The following is a 26948-nucleotide window of genomic DNA, read 5'->3' on the forward strand; positions in this document are numbered from 1 at the left end:
ATTTATCTGTTTATACTGAGCTAGGAATTTCCCATAATAGTCTGTGTACTTGGGAGTTCTGAATTTATACTGGGTTTGCATGTTTACTTTGGAGATTAGAATATCATTTACAATCCATGTGACTGGTAATTTCATTTAAATACCTCTCTCTCTAAACACCCCTGAGATTTAGCTTTAAAGTCCTCTATTGACCAGGACTTGGAAAAATATGTGAGTGTGAGCCCTCAACAGACTTGAGATGAGGCAGGCAAAGTAACAGGTAGGGTTAGTGAAAAGACTGAATGATGATAATTGCATGGCGGGATAGAGTTGGAACTAGGGGCAAAGAAAGAGGCAGCAGTTTTTGAGTACCTAACAGGAAGACAAAACTTATTTTCATAAATACTTATTGGGTCTCTCCCGATTTACAAACATTACTTCTATTCTCTCTAGACAGCTATGGATTAACATAAATTCAGTATACAATAGAAGTAATCTTTTTAGATTTCTAGACAAAATATTTTGTATTACATTTAGCAAAATTTAACACCAAATTGAAAAAGCTAAATCTCTTATCTCCCACTAAGCACAAAGTATCTGAGTATAGATAAGATATTAGCTCATTTCCAGATGGAAGATGAATTCTATAACATTAAAAAACACTCACGTTTTTCTTTTCTGATTCCTGGTTTGGAGGAACAATAACTTCTGATTCTCTTACTTTATTCTAGTACAAAAATGAGTGAATGAATGAATGAATGAATACAGCTTGACTTAGTCAATGAAAAATTAAACCAAAGAAAGGACAAATTTTCTTTCATAAGTACAATAATAGACATTTCAAACTTAGGTGACATTAATACTATAAAGCTGGATGGTATCTAAGTTAGATCATATAGAGTACATTGATTATCATACTTATCTTCTCATTCAGGTAAATTTATTGAGTTTTCCTCAAATATCATCATAAGCCTCCCTTCTATGCCCAGAACTTAGCACAGTGCTGGCACCCAGCAGGCTCTTAATGTTTATTAATTAGTTGGCTTTGCTATTTCTGATATTTTACTTCATTAAACTATGTTCATGAATCTGCATCTTTCTTCTTATGTTCTTCAATCTTACAACTTAGAACCAGTATAATTGGGGAATGGAGTTTTCTGGTTCAATTAATTTTTCTAGTAAACTAAAATAAATCTATTTATGAAGTATCACTGGCCATATAAATGTGCCCAATCCTAAGTTACTTTGCTAACAATACATGAGTCTAAAGGTGTTTCTCTCCATGTGTACACGCACACACACACACACACACACGCATAGATATATGCATATATATCTATGCATGTATGTATATGTATTTGTGTATGAGGAGGGGGGGCTGAGATAATACTATTAACCCTTTATTTTATGATATGACATATCTTACTTTTCTACTGCAATTAAATATTTTTCAATTTGATTTATGACTACTGTATGGTCTATGAATGAAGTAGAATTATACCAAATACAGTATTCCAACTGAACCTGAGGTAGTTAGGGATCCCAGTGTTGACCAGTTTCCCAGTCACAATAAAAAATAATGAGAATGAATTCTTAATCATTCTCTGGAGAAAAATTGGTATATAAAAGGAATCAACTTTATATTTTGCACAATTACCCTTAAAATATTTTTTAAAAACCAAACTTTAACACCATTTCCACATAAAATTTAGATCAGAAAGCACTATTTGTGAAACCATAAGTCTCTCTGTGAATAGCTTGCTTTTTAAAAATTCTCATAAATTCAGCATATTAACTTCCAAGATGTCTTACTTGGTCTGTATTTCATTCTGATCTTCCTTTTGTTCTGAAGCATTAAAAAATGCTCTCTTCACCTTCTTCTCCTTTGTCTCTTTCTCTTCCTTCATTTCCTTCTTCCTCTTCTTCTTCTCCCATCATTGATAGTTCCTTTCTCCCTCTCAACCATGTAATAACTTTAAGAAAACTAATGACCTTTAAAATTAATAGGTTTATCTCTTCATCTCTAGAATTTCTCTGGAACAATCTACTAAATTTTCTTTCTGCTTTTGTTTTTATATTTTTCCCCCTAAGTTTCTACCTAGGTAAGAAACATAAGATTTAAAATAAATGAATATTAATTTAAAGCACCAAATTATGATTCCGTGTTTCAATGAATGCTATACCCAAATCTCAGCAGAGCACTGCTACATGGGATGCTCAGTCCCATGATTGGGTTGACTGCCAAGGTTCTAGAATAAAATCAATCTTGAAATCAGCAGATTGGATGTTTCCAAAACGTGCAGGTTTTCTAGAATTGTCTACATTCATAAACATGCCTTAATTTTTTTGACATTAAGTTTTAGCTCAAAGGTTAAAATACTTGCTGCTCCAAGACTAGATGAACATAACAGTCTGGTCTCATGAATATAGGTAGCATTTGGGACTTGCACATGCTAGAATGACTTTTGGTTTCAACAAAGTATTTTTTCAAGTAGATTTTTATTGATGTCTTTTATTTTTATATCACCTAGATTTCTCTTTGTATCTGTCCTCCTCGAATTTTAAAAAAAAAGAGAAAAATTAGAAGAGGCAAAAGAGAAAAATAGAAGAGAAGAAAAAAAATCAGCATGGACCCCCTATCCTCTGCAAAGGAGCAGGAGGAGGTGTCTTCTCATCTCTTCTTTGGGACCAATCTTGTTCTTTTTCAATTTCACAACATTCGTCTTTGATTGTTTTGGAGTAGTTGTTACTTTTATTTACATCTGTGTAGTCATTGTGTAGGCTGTTTATCTGGTTCTGCTTACTTCACTTTTTAATAACTTATCTATGTCTTTCCATATTTGTATTCATCATGTTTGGCAATTCTTAATGCCCAGTTACATTCTATTACATTCATATGCCACAATGTGTTTTACCATTTCCCAGTTGATAAGCATCTACTTTATTTCTAATTCTTTGCTACCAAAATATTGTTATAAAGACTTTTGTGTAATTTGAGCCTTTGTTTTTGAGGTATATGCTGAATAGTAGCATCTCTGGGTCAAGGGGCATGGACATTTTAGCCACTTTATTTGAATACTTCCAAATTGCTTTGCAGAATAGTTGTACTAATTTGAAATCCTACCAACAACTCATTAATTGATATGGGTCTTTCCACACTCCCTCCAGCACTAACTATTCTAATTTTTTGTTGTCTTAACCAATTTGCTGGATGTGAAATGGAAAAAGATTGTTTTGACTTGAACTTTTCTTTTTATTAGGTTGCACCCTAATTCTAAGCTAGAACCTTTCAAAGTGGATAGTGAGCTTGATGTGTTAAAAAGGACAAAAGCAGAGTATCTGGAATTTAAAAACTGAATTTTCAATGGAATTTTCTGGACCTCAAAAAGAGAATAACAAATATCCCTTCAGATAACTAGTATTCTATGGTTTTTGATAATAAATCATCCATTTGTCCATTCATCCACAACTGTGTATTTCTTACCCAACCAGCATTTCTCACCCAACTCTCACTTTCTTTCAGCTATCTATTCATTTTCTCATCCACCATGTCATGGACCTTCTTACCTATCTATTCTTTAAAGGGTGTGTATAGAGAAGCAGTATAGCAAAGCAGATGGGCATTAAAGTTAGGAAACCCAAGTTCAAATCCCACCTTCAGATACTTATTAGATATCCTGTCAATCTTTCTTGAGTTTTATGCTCTACTGCTTCTCTCTGCTTTATGACATAATAGATGTCCATCCACCTTTGTAAGATTTTACAAATAAGTTTATATTCTAGCGCAGTGTTGCCTTCATAGTTATATTTGTTAAGTTAGTCAGATGCTTGCTGATTATGGTACTTTATGACCTCTTCTGGTCTCTTTATTGTAGCAAATTAATACACATTGATTGAACTTTTGGATAAGATTATTTGGATCAATGTTAATGTTATTTCTATTGTCCATTTCTCATTATTTACTTTTAATTATTTTTCAAATAGTTCAGGGTTAGATATCAGAACTGGATCTATGGTTTCATTGATACAGGGAATTCTCTGGTGAAAATTCATTTAATAATGCAAGTCAGCACTTTTTTTTTTAGCTCATCATTTCAGAAAGCTACCCAGAGCACTGAGGGACTGAGTCACTTATGCAGTGTTACATAGCCAGTAGGTGTCAGAGATTGAAGGTTCAGAATATGCCTTCCAATTGCATACTGTATTTTTTCTGATTATATTTGCTTCTTCTTGGTTTTTTTCCCCCTAATTCTCATCTGACTCAGGGGTAACACCCCCATTAACAAGTCTTTTCTTGTGGGTTAAAATATAATCGACTGTTTTTTTTAGTGTTTAGTGATTCCAGGGCCTACGACTTTTCTTCTTAAAGAATGTGTTCATGCTAAGGAAGTGTGAGGGTTCTGAGTCATCTAAAAGTCTTTGTTCTCATTCCTTCATCCTGAACCATGCTTTCCCATATATTTCTCCCTATCCTTACTTCTTCATTAAAATCACCAAGTGTCCAAGTATATACTGACTTGATTTGGAGGGTTTTTATCAAGTTCTTTGTAGGATTTCTCTATGGCCTCAGCAATCATGTTAGTATATAACCTACTTCAAAACATGATGGCCAAGTATACCATGAATTAATGTTCTTGTTCTCTTTGGAATGATGACAAAACCTCCTCCATCAACTTCATCTTTACCTTTCCCAGGAGAAGCCTGTAAGTCATCCTTCAATTCAGTCTCAACTTTCTTTTATTCTTCTGATTTTGTTCATAGAAGACTGTCAATATTGATATGATTCAGCTCTGTCGGCAATGTATATTTTTGTGCATGCATGCCTGAATTCTTATCTGGATATAGATCTGTATGGGGAAGTATGTATATTTGTCTATACATGAGTAGGCTGATGAGTGTATGAATATGTGTCTGTGCATATGTGTGCACACTGTGAATAATGACCAAATATAATTATAAAATAATGACTACTTTTTACTCAAATATACCAGAACTCATTAATGCAAATTAGTTTTGTACTTCAAAGTAGTTTGTTGAGAGTCTGTACTTTCATGATTTTAAATTACATTTCTATAGAGCTTTAAGATTTACAAAATACTCTTCTCACAACAATCTTGTATAGTGTAATAGCATTAGTATCTCCAATTTTACGACTGAGAAAAGTGAGATTTAGATAGGCTGTGACAATGTTTCTAAACATTAAAACAATCTCACAGATTTGTAGTAGTGTTATGACTTTTTTAAAAAAGCATCATACAGTTGTTACATAGTATATTTACAAGATTTTGTTCCAAATGACCTTTGGTTTTTTCCAGAAATCTAGTCTGTTAACAGATGAAAGCTAATATTACTTCTACAATTCTGAATTTAAGATTTATCATTGTTAAGAACATTCATCTTCCCATTCGTAAGTGCTTCTCTGATATCTCATTGTGGCATACAGATCATCTTGATTTTTCAAAAGCTAAAATACTACAGCATATGTTCTGGCAAGTTCTATCAATCTGAAAAGGTTTCATGTAAGGGCTTAATGAAGGACCTAAGTACCAAGTTGACTTCAAGGAAATGACTTTTTCAGTAACTCTTGAAGACTATTCTAAATTATAGAGCAAGCTAAATAATAAAAAGTGGAGAGGGCACTCAAATGACAAAATTGTAGAACCTTGAAGTATTGAATTATTGAAGGATATTCTGAAAAATATGCAGCAGGTTCTCTACCAGGGTTGACTTCTCTTGCTAATGTTGGAGATGGGGATTGTAGAGACAAAACTAAGTGGCTTGAGAATAATCTTAGAATTTAAAAAGACACGCAAAAAGACTATTCCTGGGCTAATAGAAACCCTGTATGTTATACAGAGAGAAATTTAATGTATTCTTATGAATTCATGGCTTCATTGAAACTTCATCTACTAACATAAATGGCAACTCCTCCATATTTTTTCATCCTATATAATTCTTATGTACATCTTTCCATACATCCTCCAAAGAGGATCAAACCAAGGCATAGGAGATTTTACTCTTTTTTAATCCCTCTAAGGTACCAATACAACATGTGAGTTGTCCATCCATTAGCTTTTATCTTCACATTGACAGCTCACTTCCTTTTCTGTCCACTTGTGTCTTTTCCAGACAGTATCTCCTATGACACTTTTTGTGATTATCACTGCTGACAACATATTACAGCTTACTTACACTCACCACACATATTTTATTCCCCTTTGGGTCAACTACAATTTTTATTTTTCTCAGATCATGGTGTTCCATGAATCATATTTATATACCAGGACAATATATTTTTCTAGTTTGGATGGCAAGCCTCATGAATATTGATGTGATGGATTTTGCTGAGGAAGCTTTGTAGAATTCAGGGTTTGATGCAATTAGTACAATGTCATTTGTGAAAAGGAGCATTTGGTGAACTTTATTACTAAGAGGAAATCTATAACTTATTTTCTGTCTGGCCTTTCACTGGGACCTCAGATGAGTGGGGTATGGCTAGAAAGGCACCTGGGTAGGGTGTATGAATTGGTTTATATCCTCATCTTTTCTGAAAATGGATGGGAAGGGTAATGGAAGGGAATTAGCACAAATGAGCATAGAAGCTTTGGACCTGAATGGACATTGAGGTCAGTAAGCTAGAGAGAGGCCAAAGGTAGCTGATGCTGATGGAAGTGGGGTCAACAGTTGGTATTCCCCAGAATGTTTGGAACGAGGCTGCTAAGGTTTGGAGTTTTTGCAGTAGGCATACAGGTACAAATTTGAGCTAGAAAAGGTACTTGGAAGTAATTTATCTTCAATACATGGATACACAGGTATTTAAAGCCCCATCTTAACACTAGTAATCAGAACTCTCCCTTTGTTCAAATGTCCATAAGTCAGAGAACTCTTTATGTTATTTGCTGTGCTCCTTAGACTTCATGCCATCTACGGGGCAGTTGATGTGTCTATATTTTCATCAGCTTTCCACATCACTGTCATATCCCTCAATTTGAATGTTATATGATTTTTACTTTTATTAATCTGTCCCTTCCATTAACTCCCTCTTAGGAGTAAATTTTTAAAAAGCCCTCAATACATACATGCATAGTCCAGCAAAACACATTCCCATATTAGCCATGTCTGAAAATACATGTGTCTTTTTGCATTTTAAATTCAGTATCTCTGTCAGGAGGTGAGGGACATGTTTCATCTTCATTTTTTCCTCAATAAGCTCCATAGAGTTCATGGGATAGTGGAGAGAATCCTTCTTTTATCTGAACTCTGCATGCTCTCTCCTCTATGATATTGACGCAGTGTGGTATAGCAGAGAGAGAGTACTGGACTTCGAGCTTAGATTCAAATCCTGCCTCAGATATTGGCTGTGAGATCTTGACTAAATCATTTAACTTTTCTATATCTCAGTTTCTTCATCTGTAAAATGAGGAATTGCATTTTATGACTATTGAGGTTCTTTCTAGCTATAAATCATGTGACCACAACTTGCTTTATATCCCTAATTATAACTTGCTTGATACTTTGCCAAACAAAAGAACAAAATTGTTTCTGTAGTAATAGCAATCAGAACCGAATATGATTTCATCAGGTATAGAAGACACTTTGTTTAAAACACTCTTAAAGAGTCTTTAAGGCTGTATTTTATTCTATGAAATTGAATTTTTTAAAAAGTCAACAAATACACATCAGTAGGATTCTGTACTTCTCTCATTCAGTTATATGATTGTCAGAAATCAATTGTGAAAGTGCATCTCCTCTCTTCTCATGTTTTTACCACACATATCTTTGATACCAATAGTTTAATAAACCTTTATATATATATATATAAAGAGGCAACTGGGTTTAAATGACTTGCCCAGGGTTACACAGCTAATAAGTGTCTGAGGCTGCATTTGAATTCAGATCCTCCTGACTTCAGGGCTGGTGCTCTATCCATTGCACCACCTCACTGCTCCAGAAACCATTCACTAAAAAGATTTCATAGAGATAAGATAGTAGACATATAGTTCAGTAATTGTTTATGTTTTCTCAGTCATCGTTTTTTGGGCAGTAGTACTATTTATCATCTTTTTCATTCTTCCGTAATCTTCTTTGAGAAATCTTTAAAAGTGATTGCTGAGTGCCTTTAAAATAGTTTCTCTAGTCATCTTAATGTGTGTTTTCTCTAGAGATATTCTTAGAATTATCTTACTTTGACCTCACACCAGATTATCTGTCATCTTGTTTTATATTGAATTGTATGTTCCACTATTTTACAAGGTAAGACTGCTTATAAACTTGAAACATTGCAATTCATTTGTCTGCTGTTTTAATTAATTAGTAAGTTTTACTAAAATTGATGGTTTTTGAACTTTCTCTTATAACAAAAAAAAAAAACAGTTCAGTCAAATGGATGAACAAAATAAGAACAATAGATTACATAACCAACTTTATAACCAACAGTCCTTTACACTCTACTGAGATTAGTGAGATATATTTCTTGTCTGTTCTTTGTAAGCAGGATTGGTCATTGAAATTATTATGAATTAGATTGTCTTCTAGCATAGCTTTCATTTAAATTATTGTAGGCACTGTGTGCATTGTTTTTCTGGTTCTACTTCATTTGTCAGTTCATACACGTCTTTCCATGTTTCTTTTAATTTATCATACTATCAGTTTGAATGTGTAATAACATTCCATTATATTTCTTATACATAACCTATTTAACCATTTCCTAGTCAATGGGTACTGAGTTTATTTCATGACTTTTGCTATACCAAACTTAAATATTAAAAAAATGCAAAATAAGAAAAGAAAAAAATCATGTCACGTACATAGCAAAATGTAAGAGTATTCAAAATGTATAGTAATAAATTTCTATTTCAAGAAAGTCTATACAATGAACACTACATGCATTGAGAGCTGTCCACCTTTTCTTGCTTCCTTTTAAGTTTTCTTTTGTTCTCTGCTTGCACTTTTACTTTGTTCTTTCTCTCCCTCATCCCCTCCCCCCCACCAGAAGGCAACAATTAAGCATGGATATACACACACACACACACACACACACACACACACACACATACACATACACATATACATAAATAGATATATAAACATATGCTTTGCCTAACAAATTCTACTCCTGATCTTTGTTCTTGTTTGTGTGTATCTCTTATTGCCTATCCCTGCTGACTCTTGAACTTTAATTCTACCCACTACCCTTGACCCCCCTGTCACTTAACCTACCCCTCTTCAAAGATTCTTCCTTTATCATCCCATTCCCATAAATCTAAACACAATTCTATACCCCCACCTTTGACATATTCCCTCACCTTCCCTGTTAACATCCTTCACTTATCCTCTCAAGAATCTCTCCCTTATCCTCCCATTCCCATTAATCTAAACATCCTTCTATACTCCCCTTTAACCTATTTCTTCTCTCTCCCTTCTAGAGATCCCTCCTTTATCCTCTCCTTAATCCCTATCCTCTTAGCATTTTATTTCTTTCTGAATTTAAAAGACTTTTGTACTCTTCTATATGTACCTGTATTGTTCCCTCTTGAACCCATTCCTGATGAAAATAGGTTTCCAGAACTAACAGCCCCCCTCTCCCATCTAATTCCTCTATGTTGGTTCTTCCTCTTACACCTCATTTGTGTAAGATAATTACTCTTTTAAACTGTTCCTAAACAGTTTTACTTTTTAAAGTCATATCATGCTCAGGTCTTCTCTCAGTTTTCCCTAGCTCTGACATCCACCTCCCCCTCTCTATCCTTGGAATAAAAGTTCTTTTGGCTGGGATTGAGGCAGCCTCTTAACCCAGCTAATTTCATGGCTTGCCATTTGTTGTTTATGGGTATGTCGTCTGGAGGTGTTTACTCTTCACATGAATCAAACCTCATCCTGGGATTTTTCTTCAAATCTTCTCCAGTTGTCCCAAGAAGACCCCTGTTCTGCCCCTAGTTTTATCTACTTTTACCACTCAATAGTCACCTTGAGGTGCTTTTTAATGTCTTTTGTGGGGAAAAATCTTGAGAGCTTAGAATTTTCTGACCTATTCTTCCATCTTCCCAGAATCCTCTCCAACATCATTTTTAAAATAAGGAAGTTGGAATACATGATCTTCAAGGTTTTTCTGAGCTCTATATTTCTATCAACGGGACTAGAAAGTTATGGTATAATATCATAGGAAACAATTAATGTTGTTGGGTAATTATTATATAAATGAAAACTACTTAATGAATCTGACAGCCACAACATTGATGATTACTAAAAAATAAAGAGTAACCAAATAACAAATCAATCATACCTGGGAAGTTCCTTTAAGAAAAGTTGAAGTTTCACTGGTCTCTGAAATGTCAGATTCATCACTACTAGGAAAAAGCAAAAACATTTTAATTAGATGGTAAGACTTTTTGTTGAGATTTTTCCCACATCAACTGGGAAATGGCAGCAAAAAAATAAAGTTCTATATATGTATAAATATGGGTATTTATAAATATATAAATATGTATAATATATAAATATGTATAAATATGTGTATTTATAAATGTATAAATATGAATATTTATATGTATAAAATGGATATTTACAAAGTGGTATGATTTTTAGCAAGACTTTAATTCCAATAATATTTTCCTTGTTTACTGATGCCTAAGTTTTTTTAAAAATAAAGTAACGAAACCATTCATTTCATATGTCTATGGTAAAAAATAATACAATGAAAATAAAATCATTTACACTAAAGTAGATACCAGAGCTATCTAGAAGAGTGGAAAAAACCTGCAAGGATTGTTAGAAGATTGGACTCCAGTACTGATTTGGACAATTACCAACTGTGTGGCCATAGTCAAGGTACCTAACAACTCAGAATGTAAATTCCTTCACCTGTGGAAATGGAGTAATTCTTGAGTAGCTTACCTCACAGAGTTCATGTAAACATGAAATATGACAATGTATTTGAAAACACCTTGGAAAACATAGAGCATTGTACAAATATAAGATATTATTAACATGCTAATATCATAATCATCATCATTTCCTTGGAGGAAGGAGTAAATACCATGACTGTACTGAGTGCCTGTAGGAAGACTGGGAATCAGTATATTTTGGTTTAGAGAATCCCAGAATTGGAAAAGACCACGTAGACCATCTAATTCAAATGCTATATGAAAAAGATTATCTGTTAAAACAGATTTACAGAGACAAAAGCATAATAATCCTTATTTTCTTACATGAGAAAGACTCTGTGAACACAGAATTAGATACAGAATACATATGTAATGCAAGTTACATTGGTGGTACAGGAAGTTTGTGACTTCACTTTCCAAACCAGATTCAAGTGGGGACTTAGGAATAGTGTGAAGTGGAGAATACACATACTTGACATCCTTTTTGTATCAGTACATGTTCCACTGGTAGTTTTCTTATTATCAAAAAGTCCTATTTTCTCTGTATAATATTAAAATCCCTCTACCACAGTTATCTCTGTAACCTCAACTTACCTAGAATCTAGATCCAATGCAGTATCTATGAATGAAGCATCTGAATCATAATGCATTTTATCTGAGTTTGCTATGCCTGACTGCTGCATCTCCAGTTCTTCTAATTCTTTCATGCATTGAAAATACTAGAAAAAATTATAATCTTGGTTAATAGTAGAAGTCACTATTTCATCAGGGATCTTACTATGGCTTTCTCTTTGGTTGTAGAAAATAATAAGTTCTTATTGATACCTTTTTTTGACATCATAATTATTCCTGAAAGTATTATCTCTGTTTGGTCCTAATTGAACCACCTCTTATGATACAGAAAAAAAACAAAGCAAAAACATTCAGTATAGTACATTGTATCTGAAAATGTATATCTAAGTAGTTTCCTGCCAATCTGCCATGAGGAGGGAGGTGTTTTATTGTCTGTTTTCCAGGACTATTATTAATTTAATTATTCAGAATTTCACTACCTTTTAGCTGCCTTTTCATCTACATTGTTGTAGTCAATATGTGTTCTTTTGGTTCTGCTTATTTCACTTTGAATCAGTTCACACAAATCTCTCCAAATTTCTCTGAATTCCTCCTATTTGTCATTACTTAGTGCGTAATAATATTCCATTGCATTTATATACACTACAGTTTTTCAGCAATTCTTCAACTGGTGGATGCTCACTTTGCTTCCAGTTCTTTGTTTTTATAAAGAGTGATGCATATGTATGTGTGCATGTCTATACACACCTCTTTATTTTTCTGTCTCTGGCCTGCTTAGGTATATTCCCAGTAATGGGGTCATTTAGAGAGAAGTTATAAATAGTATAGTAACTTTTCTTGCATGATTCCAAACTGATATCCAGAACAGTTAGAGCAATTTACAGCTCTACCAAAACTGCAGATTATCTTCCTACATTCCCTCCAACATTGACTTCCTATTTTTAAAAAAGCTAATATTTGCTAAATGTAAGTATAGGATAGCACTTCAGAGTTATATTAATATGCATTTCTGTTACCATTAGTGACATGAAACATATTTTCATATGATCCTTTACATTTACAATACTATTTGAAAATTGTTGAGAATCTTTTATCACTTTGGAGAAGGGTTACTGATTACATATTTATTTACGTAAAATATCCATATGTCTTTGATATCAGTCTTTTTATCAGTCATGCCTGATAAAAAATATTTCTACTTGACAGTTTTTCTTATTCTTTCTTTATTGATTTTCTTCATGCAAAAGCTTTTAAATTTTATGTAATAAAGATTATTTATTTTGTCACTGATGATGACCTCTATTCCATGTTTAAGAATTCTGTGCCTATCCATAAAGGCAAAAGATAATTCCTTCCTTTTTCCGATAATATTTTATGCAAACTACTTTATCTAGGTGGTGTACACGCTTAGACCTTACTGTTGTGTATTGTGTATACTGATGGCTTAAAACACCAGGGCTCCACTAACAAAAATGAAGGAATTTATTAGATTGATATCTAGAGATACAACAAAACTCCAACTAAGTACTTTTAGATTATTAAATGAAATATGCTACCATAAACAAGGTCATGCTTTCTAATAAACAAGCTTTGTTGTGATTCATATTTTCATGGACTTTTCTTACCTTTGTTTGGTCTGGATCACAATAGTCTAAAAGGGAATCACAAAAGTGATATCCCATAGATTCCAAGTCCTTTGTATTGAAGTGGGTACCTCGTCTATTACCTAAAAAAATCAAAGAGCTTATACACTAATGAGAATTAAATTTCATAAGCCTTTCTAGTAGCTGAAAAAATAATATAAATAAATTTTATATTTATTTACATAAATATAAATATTTATATATTTCCCTTTGATTTCTTTCCTTGATACAAGAATAGGTAGGCAGATTTCCAGGGCAGTTGTGTAATATCCTATTATTTCTACTCAACTGACTAAATACAACATTGGAAAGCAGCTGGGAATATATAATAGCTAAACAGGAGTATATACACATATAGGTGATCCATATTGATGTTGTCTGGGGACAACTGGTTAATAGATGTAAACAACACACAGTGGCCCTGTTATCCCTAACCCTAACAGACATTTTTGAGCAAAGACTAGGGAGAACATGTTTCTATGAGAAAAATTGTTCATTATTAATTAACGATTGTATATCATTTTACATTTGCAAAGTATTTTGTAAGTGCATTAAGATAATACATATGTGGACTGTCAATATTTTACTTTGAAAATGTATTTTCTTTGCTTTTGAGCCTCCTAGTTGAGTTGAGACTTGGTTCCTGTTCCCTGAAGTTTGAATGTTGGATCAGGAGATGGAGTTCTGATTTTGATGGGAGGAACATTAAGATTTAGGTTTTGACTCAAAAAAGGAACAAGAAAAGATTAAATGAGAAGGCATTAGCTAGCTGAAAGGACTCTTTGTTCTAAAAAGTTTTGTGTCTGAGCTTAGAATCTTGTAATAGGGATGAAAGGTTTGGTCAAGAGATAGGGGTAGGGAACCTGTGGCCTCAAGGCCATATATGGCCCTCTAGGTCCTCAAGAGGGGCTTTGTTCTGTGAAGTTTGGATTCATACAAAGGGACACACTTGAGTTCCCAGAGGGTCACACATAGCTTTGAGGCCACAGGTTCCCTACCCCTGGTCAAGACTTTGAAGAATATAAGAAAACCCTAGAGAAAGCATTTTTCTGGCACAAGTGTTCTTCTTTCACAAAAAAAGTAGTAGCAAGAAAAAGTTTTTGGTTTTTAAAAGAACAAGGCTATATCTGTTCTTTCCTTAAGCAGGAGATAACAAAGAATATCAACTAAGCTAGAAGCCTGGAGGCAGAGAGATCAACAATATCATATCAAGAAAAGCAGCATCCAGCAAAACAATTTGGTGGGAATGTTGTGTTCTGATAACTAGAGGTCAGTCAAGAAGCATCAGGAAGATACTATGAGCCAGCAGAAATAACACAGACCATTCAATGTCCTGTAGAATCTGAGGTAACATGTACTGGCCACAAGCATTTCTTACACGTGACCCTCAATTTTGCTCCTTATATGTGTCCTCTCTTCTCATTGATATATGCATTTATTTGTGGGAGAGTACACCTTCAAGTTTTTGGAGGAAATTTTTTGCTATTTTATTTACTATGATATTTTGTTAAATGTTTTTGTTTTAAACTAATTGTGTTCCCTATTAAAGTTAAACACATTGGTGAGGTCTTGAGAACTGTGGTTTTAGGGGAATGAGACCTCTAGTAATGGAACTGTCTTCGGTAGGAGTGGAGTGATTCATGGAGGACAAATGGTTGTAGGGAGGATGACTCCTAGTAGTATAGCGAAATAGCAACTATGGACTCTAGAAAGTCAGAGACCCTTGGAGATCAGTAAAGTTCTACATCTAAGGAAAACTGTATTAAATGGGAGATAGCCATTTGCTACACACATTTTCTACATGTTTATCTCATTACCTGTGTACTTATACTTTAAGTCTGAGTCCCTTTATTCCTTGTACACTACAAGTCAAGACTGCAGTCATTCCATAACTTAGTCAATACTTTGGAATAATTGCTGTGACTAAAATATTCATCATCCTGTGGTTGAAGTGATGATATGCTTCTCAAAGGCTGAAAGGCTGGGACTTGGCAACAGAGATATAGACTCATAACTGAAGCCTTTCCAACCTGGTAAAAACTTTTTTTAAGCTTAAACTGATGACATGGCTTTTGAGATCTCAGGATCATCTCCATAACAAGAATATATATCAGGGTAGAATTGAAGTGGCCACTATCACATTCTTTTTTAAAAAAAATTATTTTTTGTTTTCAACATTTTTCAACATTTACTTCCATAAGTTTTAAAATTTTCCCCCTCTTTCCCCCCTCCATCCCCAAGATGGCCTGCCATCTGATCACTATCACATTCTTGATCAAGTGAAATTGATTTTAACGTGGACCAAGCTATTTTATGATATGCTAAGTAACAGAGATTTCTTAACTGATACCATAGAACATAGGACAGGAGAGGCAGTATGATATTGTGGACAGAAACCTAGTCTTGAAGTCATGAAGACATGGGTTTAAGTCCTGCCCCTCCCATATACTGGCCATGGGGCTGTAGGTAAGTCACTGAGCCCACAGTCCTAGGCAGTGGAAAGTTCCTCAGTAAGTTCCTCAGATGGAGCTTCATACACCGATGACATGATCGGTCCAAAAATCAAACAAACAAAACCCCCAAACAAACTCAGCAACAAAAATAAACAAAAAACAATAGAACATAGTTTTTATAGGTTAGAAAAACAAATTCAAATGTTGCCATTTTAGTAAAAGCCAATTCCTTGTGCTCATGAAACTCATGAACCCAATATACCTATGTAAGATAAGCAGTAAAACCCATAGTGGAAAGGTCAAATCCTGCCTTTGACATTTACTAGCTGTGTGACCTTGGACAAGTCCCTAAACCCTTATCCTCAGTTTCCTCTTCTGTCAAATGAGAATAATAGTACTATGTACCTCCCAGAGTTGTTGTAAGGGCCAAATTAAATAAAATAAGTAAAGTACTTTGCAAAACTAAAAAGGACTATTTAAATTCAAGCTACTGGTATTATTATTAGCTTATTATATTTAAAAGAAAAACTTTCTGAGAGAAAAATGTGGCAGTATGAGCAGTTATAGAATGGATATTATAGGAGTATTATAGTACATCATATTGACAAGACTGGCTAATTATTGATACATTTTTAGATGAAATTAATTCACTGATTAACTTCCACTTTTGTTTTCATATTTTAGCAATGTTTTAGTTTATGACTCTTAAGTGTGGAACACCATCTTACCAAGAGTAGAGCCACAGAAAGTAGCCTCCATGGTAAAGCTGTTATGAATTCCCATTTTCCACATAACTACCCTTCCTGTCCCTTCTTTGCTCTTCTGAACATCAAACTTACAAGATGAGAATGAAAACTGAAAAAAAAAAAACATAACATACTAATGATTCTTAGGGATAATGGGTTAAAGTGCAAGAGAAGTGGCACAAAGTGGTAATTCTCACTCAATCTTCAGGAATAATTTTAAAGAAAGTTTGTGATGCCTGGAATCTCTAAAACAGCCTCATCATTAGTAAATAATATTTAAAACAAGTTTTAATGCTCATGGCCAATAATAGTAAACTAACCAAGAGGCTAAGTGTCCAAATGCCCATGTGAGAACTATGAAGTACTACAATATAGGTGGCCATCCCATGTCCTGTTTTTGGTTAACATTACATACATATATACACACATATGCATATACATACACATATGTGTATGTATATGTATATAGGTATTTATATAATGTGTATACGAATATATGTATATGTATATATATATATATATATATATGCACACACACATACATTTTTAATACACATCACTTGACAGTAAGTATTCTGTAATGGACAGTAAGCTGGCCTTGAAGCCACAAAGATTTTGGTTCATGTCTTGTCTCACATATACTATCCATATGACCCAGGAGAAGTCATCTAACTCTCAGTACCACAGGAAATTCTCTAAAACTCTCATAATCTGAGTTCTGTGAACTTTTAAAAAAAATTGATAATCATATTCAATATAATTGGTTTCCTTTGTAATTCAATGTATTTTATTTTGTGCATTTAAAAACATTTTAAGAAGAGATCTGTAAGTTTCATAAGACTGGGGTCCATGACACAAAAAAGGTTAGGAACTTCTACTCTAAGACTCTAAGTTTCAGAATAGCTGCCGATCTTGATTGGCTAAGGAAATTGTCTAACTAGCAATTCAAAGGTCTCAACTATATACCATCACTCAGTTCTGCTATGATAACTGTTTCAAAAATGCAAATTTGCTCCAGTTTAATTAATATATTAGGAAACATTGTGAGCATAATTTGATTTTCAAATTTGCTTTTGTCAGATTTCTTCCAAGAGATGTAGCAAGAGTACTGAGAAAACCACTACTTCACAGTAATTTACAAGGTATGACCATTCCGATGTTCAGTTCTACAAGCAAACTTCAGTTCTTTGTCAAGGTAAAGTACCATATTTATTGTGTAACTTTTGGTGCAGTAAGAGGGCAGAGGAGAAGAGCTGGTCCTCCCTTCCCCTCTAACCCCCTCAAACTTTCTGCCAGTGATATAGGGGTCTTAAGGCCAAACCTGTGGCCTGTCCAACTTGCTCCCTGAGGATGGGAGACCATTATTTATTGTGTTATTTATGAAATTTTTATCCACTTAACATGTATAAAACTATGCTATCATTTTTAGGTTCCTATCTTTTTAGAAAAAAGTGTCATTTACAAAGTTTTTGAACATTATGCCTTTATCCCCATTTCCTTCCATAAGCTCTGTAGTTTTTATTGTGCGATTTTGCATAACTCAGTGTTTTTTGGCAATGTACATGTTAAATTACAGCAGAACTAAATGTTGTGATGTTAATGGGATTTAAGATCTTCCCCACCCATTAACAGGCCTCACATGGAGCCCATTAAGGGAAGTTTGCTTAGGGGGAAGTTTGCTTGGAGGAAGGCTTTCACACCTTTTTCTAATTTCTAATTAGGCACTTATTCACAAGGGGTTGTGATACCTTCTGGCTCTGAGAAGTGTATATATACTCTGAGTTGCTATTTTGCTTAGGGAGTTCACTTATAAGAAGGATTTTGTGATTCCCAGGTTGAGATTCTGAGTAGCCATATGTTCAGAACTTCTTCACTGCTCAGATGTAAAGGCTCTCTTGATCCAGTGGTATATGTAAAGTGTATAGTAATATTGCTTTGATTCAGGCAGTCAGAACCCTGTCTGTTGGTCTTTATGCTAATTTTTCTGCTTGTATTTTTTCTGATGTTCAGGGTGCTGACTTTTCTCCTGAACTAGTGAATGTAAGTAAAGAGCTTGGACTTTATACGTTAGATGACTCTAAAGATTTTTTTGACACAGGAAGTAGCAAGTTGCTTTTCTTTAAGAAAAGCAGATCCAAGAATCTGTGCTAGTAGATCACCCTGGGTGTGCCAGGATGCTTGCTGTTACAACTGTGTAGATATTTATCTATCTGCAATATATTTATATGCATATTCAGCAAAGTAGTTTTCTCAGAATCTCAGCAAGAAATCCATTGGGATTTCCATTTTTGTATGTATGAAGGTTAACTACTGGAATTCTTTAGGAATGCTTAATTTAATTTTAACATCTCAGTAAGGTCCTTTCCTAGGCTCTCTTATTTCCTCTGTTTACACCCTTTCTGTTAGTGATCTCATAAGATCCCATGTATTCAATTATCATCTTATGCAGATGTCTCCTAGAAGAATATATTCATTTAGCCCTAGTCTTTCTCCTGAACAACAGGATATTCTGTCTCCTATCTCTGTGCCTTTTCATAGGCTGTCTGCCATGCTTAATATGCATTCTCTCCTCACCTTCACCTGTTAAAATCCCTAGCTTTCTTCAAGGTTCATCTCCAATGTCACCTCCCACATGAAGCCTTTTCTGATCCTCACAGTTGTTACTTTCCTTCCCCCCTCCCCCAATGACTTCATATGCATTTTATATTCACTATGTATATGCTGTTTTCTCTGGGAGGATGTAAACTCCATGAAGGTAGGGATTATTTCATTTTTATCTTTTTATTTTCAGAATAGGTGCTTAATAAATAGCTAAATGCTGAATGAATGAAAGGACTCAAAACTTTTTAAGTGTGGAGGAAATGGTGATTGGTCTATTCTCCCATTCTAATTTATTATTCTTAAAACTTTGGCTATATAATGGATCTTCCTAAATTTTCTCTATAAGTCCTGAATAAATATTGAGCTTTACCAAGTATTTAATATATTTAAAAATATTTTATTGAATCAGGTTACCCATTCCATTGGCCAATATGGGATACATTCAGAACAGTGAAGAAAACCTGACATACTTACTTTGTTTGGACAATTCTTGCTCAGCATAAATGGAAATACTCGTTGCTCTAAGCACAACTCTTTATTTTCATCACTATCCTCACAGCCATACATGAAGATATTCCCTCTCCTACTGTGGCCATGTAGGTCACAATATAGGAGAATCTCTCGATCTTCCATTAATCTACAAAGAAGAAAAAGGAAAAGTGATAGCCAAAACACTGCCTCTTCAGCTTTTTTTCTATGTGTTGAACCAGGGTCACTTAATTTTCAAAAAAAAAGTTTACAAAAAAGGAACTCAGAACTTTCTGATTTTTCTATCTCTAAGAGCTCCTATTTCAAGCTATCCTATGTATTGCTAATAAAATATTTTCATCATGCTTCTTCCTATGTCAAAAACCCTTTAGAGTCATCTAAGGTATAAAGTCCAACCTCTTTAACAGGGCATTCAAATCTTTTTCCTTCTTTTTGTTCTAATCAAATTTCCCAAGTTTGCTGTTATCCAACATGAGCTTTCTCTCCTTACTTTTGTTCAGTTTTCCACAAACTAATCTTGCGTATTCCAACCTTGGAGTCTGTGCTCATGCTATGACTTTCATCTGGAATCACTTCTCCTCTCTTCTCTATTAATTTGAATATTATTTCCATCCTTCAAGATTCAGTTTCCTTATTTTCTTCATAAATCTTTCCTGATCACTTCAATCCAGGGATTTCTCCCTCCTCTGATCTTATAGCACTTATTAATGTCTGTGCCATGCATTTAATATTTGTTCACATATTATCTTATACCAGGAATGAATATAGACACTCTCCTGATTTTTGTGAAACTCAGGACAAATAGAAAAATATAATCTACAAACTACAAGCCAGTGAATTTGGCTTCAATTACCAGAAAAATTTAAAAAAAATATTTATTTTATGTTTTTATTATTATTATAATAATTTTTTATTATTATTTAAATATTGCTAAAGGGATTAAACTAGCTAAATTACTTTGGGAGGATTTATGGATCATTTATGGTTCATAAATTTAGAGACAGAAGGTAACCGCAGAGATCATTTAGTCCAATTCCTTTATTTAATAGCTGAGGAAACTAAGGCCCAGAGAAGTTAAATACTTGCCCAAGATTAGTTGAATGTAGCAAGTAGCAACACTAGAATATGAACTCTGGCTCCAACTTGACCTACTTTCCATTATACAGTGGTGATCACTGTTACAGCATCTTTAAGAATGGATCATGCCAGGGTTACTAGAATGGTAGATCAGAGGAATGGCATAGACATTATATACTTGGATTATGGCAAAGTATTTGAAAACAATGTTTCATTCTATCCTTGTAGGAAAGAGCTGGATGAGTTTAGAACTCATTGAATGAATGGCTCCAAAAGTAGTCAACAAATGATCAATGTCAACTATGATCAATGTGAACCCCAGCAATATGTCAAAGGATATTTCCTTGGTCTCTGTGTTGCTTAACATTTTTATCAGTGATTTGGATGAAGGTATAGATGGAACATTTATCAAACTTGCAAGTATCACAATGTTGGGAAGAATCCAAAAATATTTTGAGAGTCTAAAATGTTGGGCCAAATCTAAAAAAATGAAATTTGACTGAAATAAATGTTCAATCCTACATTAGGGTTTACAAAATCAATAACTATAAGATGGGGAAGTATTCATGTGAAAAGATTCATAGATTTTAGTGGACTGTGTACTCAATATGAATCAATAGTGTGGTCTGGCAGCCAAAGAAAGGTAATGCAATCCTAGGCTAGATTCAATAGTGACACAGTAAACAAAATGAGAGAGGTAACGGTCCCAGTGTAACTGAGCATGTCTGGACTGCATCTATAATATTGTTTTCAGTTCAGTTCCAAGTATTTTGTTTTAGGAAAGACAATGGCACAGCTGGAGTTTACCCAGAGTAGGATAACCAAGATGCAGAAGGGGATGAACCAGTAGTGTCATACTAGCATTAACAGCAGTAACTGGGGAGGCTTAGTCTGAAGAAAAGAAGAGCTGTCATGTGCAAGTGAGATTAAATTCTTTTTTAGGTCCCAGAATATTAGAATTAGGAAATGCTTGTGGTAGTTGCACAGAGGTGGATTTTAAGTTCTATATAAAGGAAAAAAAAACTTCCCTATCAACGAGAGCTGTCTGAAAGTGGAATATACTGCCTTGAGATGGAAGGCTTTCCCCATCAGTGGAGAGTTAGATAACAACCTGTCAGGCATATAGTTAGACCATTTTTTTTCTTAAAAGTAACATTTAAGATAAAGATCAAAGAAAGAGAGAATCATAGAGCTACAACTAGACTAGGCTGTGAAGGTTATCCCAGCCCCCACCTGATGAGGATCACATCATTAAAAACTCCTAACACGGCATTTAAATCCCAAACTGCAAACTGTCTCCTGCAGTAGTATTTTCATGTAGGAGATGGAAATGGACCTAATAAATGTTTGTTAACAGGATGCCAGGGCTTAGACCTTGGTTAACTACTAGTGGTCTAAAAAGACCAAACTCTATGACATGAGAAATAGTTTTTGGTTAGTGTGAAGTATAATTATATGTTTTAAGATATTAATTTTTATTAATATAGCCTGAATAAATATCATACTAACTTTTAACTTGAATATTGATATAAATCTGTAAGGCAAAGCTTCTGAAATCTTGCTATTTTCATTTCTCATGTTGTTTCTAAGGGTCCCTTCCTTCACTCAGTTCTTCATTTGCTAGAGAGGTAATGTTTCTTTTGAAGTGAAGCAGCATTGCTGAGTTCAGTATTTCATAACAATCTTAATTACTTGGAAATAATTTTAAAAGTTTTCTCATAAAAATGCTTATAAATTCTTCCTCCCCCAAGCTCAAATACTGTATTCTTGCATATTCTCCCTCCTTGCACATCCAATTATTATCAATGCTTACTCCCAATTTACGTCTATAGAAATGTTTGAAAAATTCAATTTTCATGTGAAGACTACTGAAAAGTTGTTCTTGCTATTTCTTCCTCTGACATTTTCACAAAGCAAACTATGAAGCACTGAGAAACTTTAAATAGCTAACTAAATCCTCTCTATTTATCATGTTCAAAACTGAGAATATCAGTTTTTTTCTAGAAAAGTCCCAGATATGTAAACTCTTTTGAAGGCAGGAACTATAATGGGATCATAGCATTTGATACTCACTCCTCCAATATAAAGAAAGGCCATGGGTATCCTTTATATAATTCAAGTATGCCCTAAACCCTTCTGAAAATTTTTGACTTTCATCTCTGAAATCAAGAAATCCAACAGGCTCCCCAGAGATCTGAAGTTTAAATTCTTCTATCATTTCAAACTTAAAGTTCTTTCCTTTAGTTCTCCAGAAACAGCAAGTCATCTTTCTTTCAGTTCTATTCTTTGAATTTCTGGGACTATCAAACATGTGAGTGAGATCCTTTTCACACTTGATTGGTTGATGGTGCTAAAGAACCTTCCCATCATTCACTTCCATGAAACAGGATTTTTGTAGTTTGCAGTAAGGGTTCCAGTTACAAATAGGATAAAGCTGTGGGTACATGGCTTCTGACTACTTAGGAAGCATTTCTTTCTTAAGATTTCTTTGGGTAATGATGGAAATGGAGTCTGTTCTTACAGTATGAAATTATATCTCATAGAGAAGGCATTTAAGTTTGTTAAATATGGCAAGGGAAATTTTAGGAAGTAATGCAGTCAATGACAAGAAGGACGATACTGATTAAAAAATCTTGACTAGTGTGAATAGCTGTCATGAATGAAGAAATCGAACAAGTCAGTAAGTAGAATTAAAGGGAAAACTACTTATATGAAAGACTAACAGAATTGCTAAGTAAACTGAGGCTTATTTTACCTACGGATCATATTTCTGGTGTACCAAACAGAAGGATAAGAGTCCTTTCGGATAGATGTGTAGCAACGGTTTAAATCCTGTCCAGCTAAAGAACATCGATAATTTCCCACAATCACACCATCTGGATTCAGCATAGGTATCACTTTGAAGATAAAAGTATCCCGGAGCAGCTGGGCATCACTTGAATCTCCTAGGATGTAATCTAGGAAGCCTTTCATGATCCAAGAACTATTGGTTTCTCCTGGATGTACCCTTGCTGTCAAAATCACCACTTTACGCTTTCTTGATTCAGTACTCTTCAAAGGAGTAGTAATTGTTAAAACATATACCATGTTCCTAGCAAGTGTGTGGCACAGCACACGGATTTTACAATATTGTGACCGGACTGAGTCATTAGTGATACGTAAAAGGTAGTCTTGAAGGTTGGCATATGTATACGGGTAGCAGTGAGCAAAGTAACATGTATCTTTGTCATATGGAAACTGGAAAGTCCATGTAAGAGAGAAAAAGTGACGCCCCTCTTGCCCTATATTGTTCCTATAATACTTGATTTGGTCTCCTGTTCTCTGCCAGCCAATATTGTTCATCTTGGCCTCTTTTTCAGAGTAGAAGAGCGGGCGCATGCCTCGATTGTACAGACTATCCGGCTTAGTGAAGTTGACAATGGTGAAACGATAGGGTATCCCTGCTTGAGTGTTGGTTACTTGAAAGTAATACCACTGGGTGTGTCTGCTTGTGAAGAGGTCAGGACGCACAGTCAACTGATATTCATGATCAGTACTAATATAAGGAAGGGAAAAAAAAACAAATTATAAACAGCATTCAGCAAAGGCAAATACGAAAGAGAGTTTAACTTCTACCTACAAACTTATAGATTTTTGCAGGGTGGGCTCAGTTGTGTAAAGTATAATTTAGCCAGTGTGCTCTAATATGTACCTACAAAAGATGAGAGCTACATAAGTCTTATGGCCAAATTTGTATTTATTCATTTATTTAGTACAGCAGTGGTATCAAACTTAAATAGAAACATCTCATCCCTGCAAGCATATATTGACTGAGAAAACCACAAATTAACATTATCTGTATTGTATTCTATTTTTATTTTTTGTGTTAAGCATTTCCTAATTACATTTTAATCTGGTTTGGTACACACTTGGGTCCATAACTGCTGAGAGATTGACACATCTGTTGCACAGTTTTTAAAGACATCTTTGCATTCTCTTCTATTTGAATAGTGCTTAGATGGGAAAGAGGTAAAAACTGAGGATTTAACCAATATCTAATGTTTCATCTTAATCAAGTTTCCCAGGCAAGTTAAATGATTAAACTAAAAAAGTGTTGGAACTAAAAGAAGTGTCACTCTGTGATTATCCCATGAATTGTTTTCGTTAGATTTCTGTCTAGTCTTTTTTACCTTATATTTGAGGAACCTTTTTAAAAAAAGCTCTTAGAAATTTTTAAAAACTCATGATTCCATGCCTTATATCTAATAATATTCTTCCTTGAGGAAAGGGACTGCCTTTTAAAATTCATCTAATTTTGTAGCTTCTAACTAGACAGTAAATATTTTGAGGAAAGATTCACTGGCCTGGCACCTTGTAGGTACCCAGTTAATGTTTTTAGATGAAGATAATTGAAACTGCTTTTAAAAAATCTAGTTCATATCTTTGGTTTATTATAAGAAATTTCTGGTATAAATTGATAAACAAAATTATTAAAAAGCTTAGACCCACAGGGCTGTGTGCATATAATACATACATATATGTGTGTATACATACATATATGTGTGTGTGTGTGTGTGTGTGTGTGTATGAATAGGGATTAATTGGAATACTAGCATATATACTTACAGGAAGATATTGCATTATACGGGCAAAATAGAATCATTTTAAGGAAACATTTTCTTTTAGCAATTCACAGGCAATATTATTTAGTTATATTAATTTTCTCTTCATGGAGTAGCTTGATATCCTGAGAGTACAACTTATTTAGTATATGGAATTTTTCAAACTTTTTCCTCAGTGATTAATAAGCTCACCCCTGGTCATATCCTCCCTATCCCAGTAATTCTGATTTGGCATCATTCAAATGGCATTCCCCATCTCTACTCCCTGTTTCTTCATTCTCTTTCCCCTCAACCTACTTCCTATCCCAGTGTTCTAAAGTTACTTACCCCTTCCATTGTATTCCTTGGAATGTCTGTTCCATAAGCAACAAACTTAAATCGTTTCCTTTCTCGCTCCTATCTACTGGTTCTCCTTGAGATCTGGCTCCCTTCTTATGACAAAGCCTCCCTCCCTACTCTTTCCAGCAATGTTTGTGCTTTTACTCATTTCCCAAAACTCACTGGGCTAAGGTGAGGGAGTTGGAATATTCCCTACTTTCCACTGCCACTTTTCTCTACCACCATCATTCAATAACTTCTCCATCTTTAAGGTTGACTCAATCCCTCTCTACCACCCAACCCAGCTCTGGTAGCTATTGTCTACTATTTTCAGGTCACTTTCCTTTTCTCATTGAGTTCAGTGCCTGATCCACAGTCTTTTTTTTTTCCCTTCAACTCCTGCCCTCACACTAGAGGACTTCAAAATACATACTGATACTCCTTCAAAAATCCTAACTTCACAGCTCTACTTACTCATTTCACATGATCTACTTCTTCACCCAGGCTCAGTCATATACAAAGATTCTCATATCCTTTATCTCTCCACCCGAAATGCTCCACTTTCATATTCTAGAACTATGAAATTCCCTTATCTGATGACAATCCATTGTTTTTCTGCCTCTCTGTGCATTGCATCCCAAACCTTCTTCTTCACCTACACCATGACCTTCAAACCCCTGGACACTTCAGTTCTTTACCTCTGCACTAGCTACATTTTCCTTCTTTCCTCACCTTGACCCCTTGGTGAACCAGTTCAACTCCTCTCAGTCCTCTTGAGTCTTTAGCCTTAGCCTGGGATCACTCCCACCTTTCACTGCCTTCACTCCTACAAGTGTGCTACTGAAGAAAGCTAGAGAACATCATGAAAGTGTGCTGGTGAAGTCTGCTATTAATTTACATTACAAAATAAGCTGAACTAGGTCCTCACCAAGGCAATTCTTTTACATCTCCCTAATTAAATTACAGCATTGCTTATCATAATATCTCTTCCAAATCTTTAATTCCTCTTTAAACTTCCAGGCCTCTCCCTACCTTGACTCTCTTAGGTGAGAAGAGTCTCATATTTTACTGATAAAAATTTAGATTTGCCCAGAACTGCTCCTCCCCTCTTCTTCATCTCACATCACTCAGATGCCTTCTGCTACTCTCCCCCTCCTTCACCTTTTCTCACATGAAGACATGACCCTTCTCTTTGCCAAGGCAAATAAATCCCTTTATATGAAAAAGTGATCCCATTCAATCTGATCTCCAGAGGACTGTCCCCTCTATCATCCCCAATTTCTCACTCACTTATTTTCATTCTCTCCTTTGTCTAATGGCTGCTTCCCAATTGCCTACAAATGTGCCATCTTCCCCATCATCAAAAAACCCTTACTTGAACTCTCTAGCCTCACTAATTATTATCCTATCTGTCTCCTCCCTTTTGTGGTTAAATTCCTAGAAAAAGCTGTCTATAATAGGTGCCTTCACTTCTTTTCCTCCTACTCTCTTAAGTCTATAATTTGGCTTTCAATCTCATCATTCAATCAAAGCTACTATCTCCAAAGTTACTAATAATTTAATTGCCAAATCTAATGGCTTTAAA

At 34.6% G+C, this 26948-nt stretch overlaps 1 protein-coding gene across 26 annotated transcripts in view; it reads right to left on the minus strand.

Moving 5' to 3' along the window:
- AGBL3 (AGBL carboxypeptidase 3) overlaps positions 1-26948 on the minus strand; it is a 136256-nt gene that overhangs the window by 64906 nt on the left and 44402 nt on the right. For 18 of the 26 annotated variants that reach the window (XR_011976838.1, XR_011976839.1, XM_072652651.1 and 15 more), the window contains 7 exons: positions 23200-23979; positions 19353-19515; positions 16260-16386; positions 13061-13161; positions 11457-11581; positions 10262-10325; positions 647-706 (listed from right to left, as the gene is read on the minus strand). Coding sequence is in view for 18 of the 26 variants with exons in the window: in XM_072652651.1 (XP_072508752.1) it covers positions 647-706; positions 10262-10325; positions 11457-11581; positions 13061-13161; positions 16260-16386; positions 19353-19515; positions 23200-23979 (1420 nt within the window). In the remaining 8 variants the exon portion in view is untranslated. Of the gene's footprint in view, positions 1-645; positions 707-1791; positions 1964-10261; positions 10326-11456; positions 11582-13060; positions 13162-16259; positions 16387-19352; positions 19516-23199; positions 23980-26948 lie in introns of those variants that run through there. The other 8 variants (XR_011976844.1, XR_011976843.1, XR_011976840.1 and 5 more) reach the window with 7 other exon arrangements.

The sequence above is a fragment of the Notamacropus eugenii genome, chromosome 3 (genome assembly GCF_028372415.1).
Source record: "Notamacropus eugenii isolate mMacEug1 chromosome 3, mMacEug1.pri_v2, whole genome shotgun sequence".
In the NCBI taxonomy this organism is placed as follows: domain Eukaryota; kingdom Metazoa; phylum Chordata; class Mammalia; order Diprotodontia; family Macropodidae; genus Notamacropus; species Notamacropus eugenii.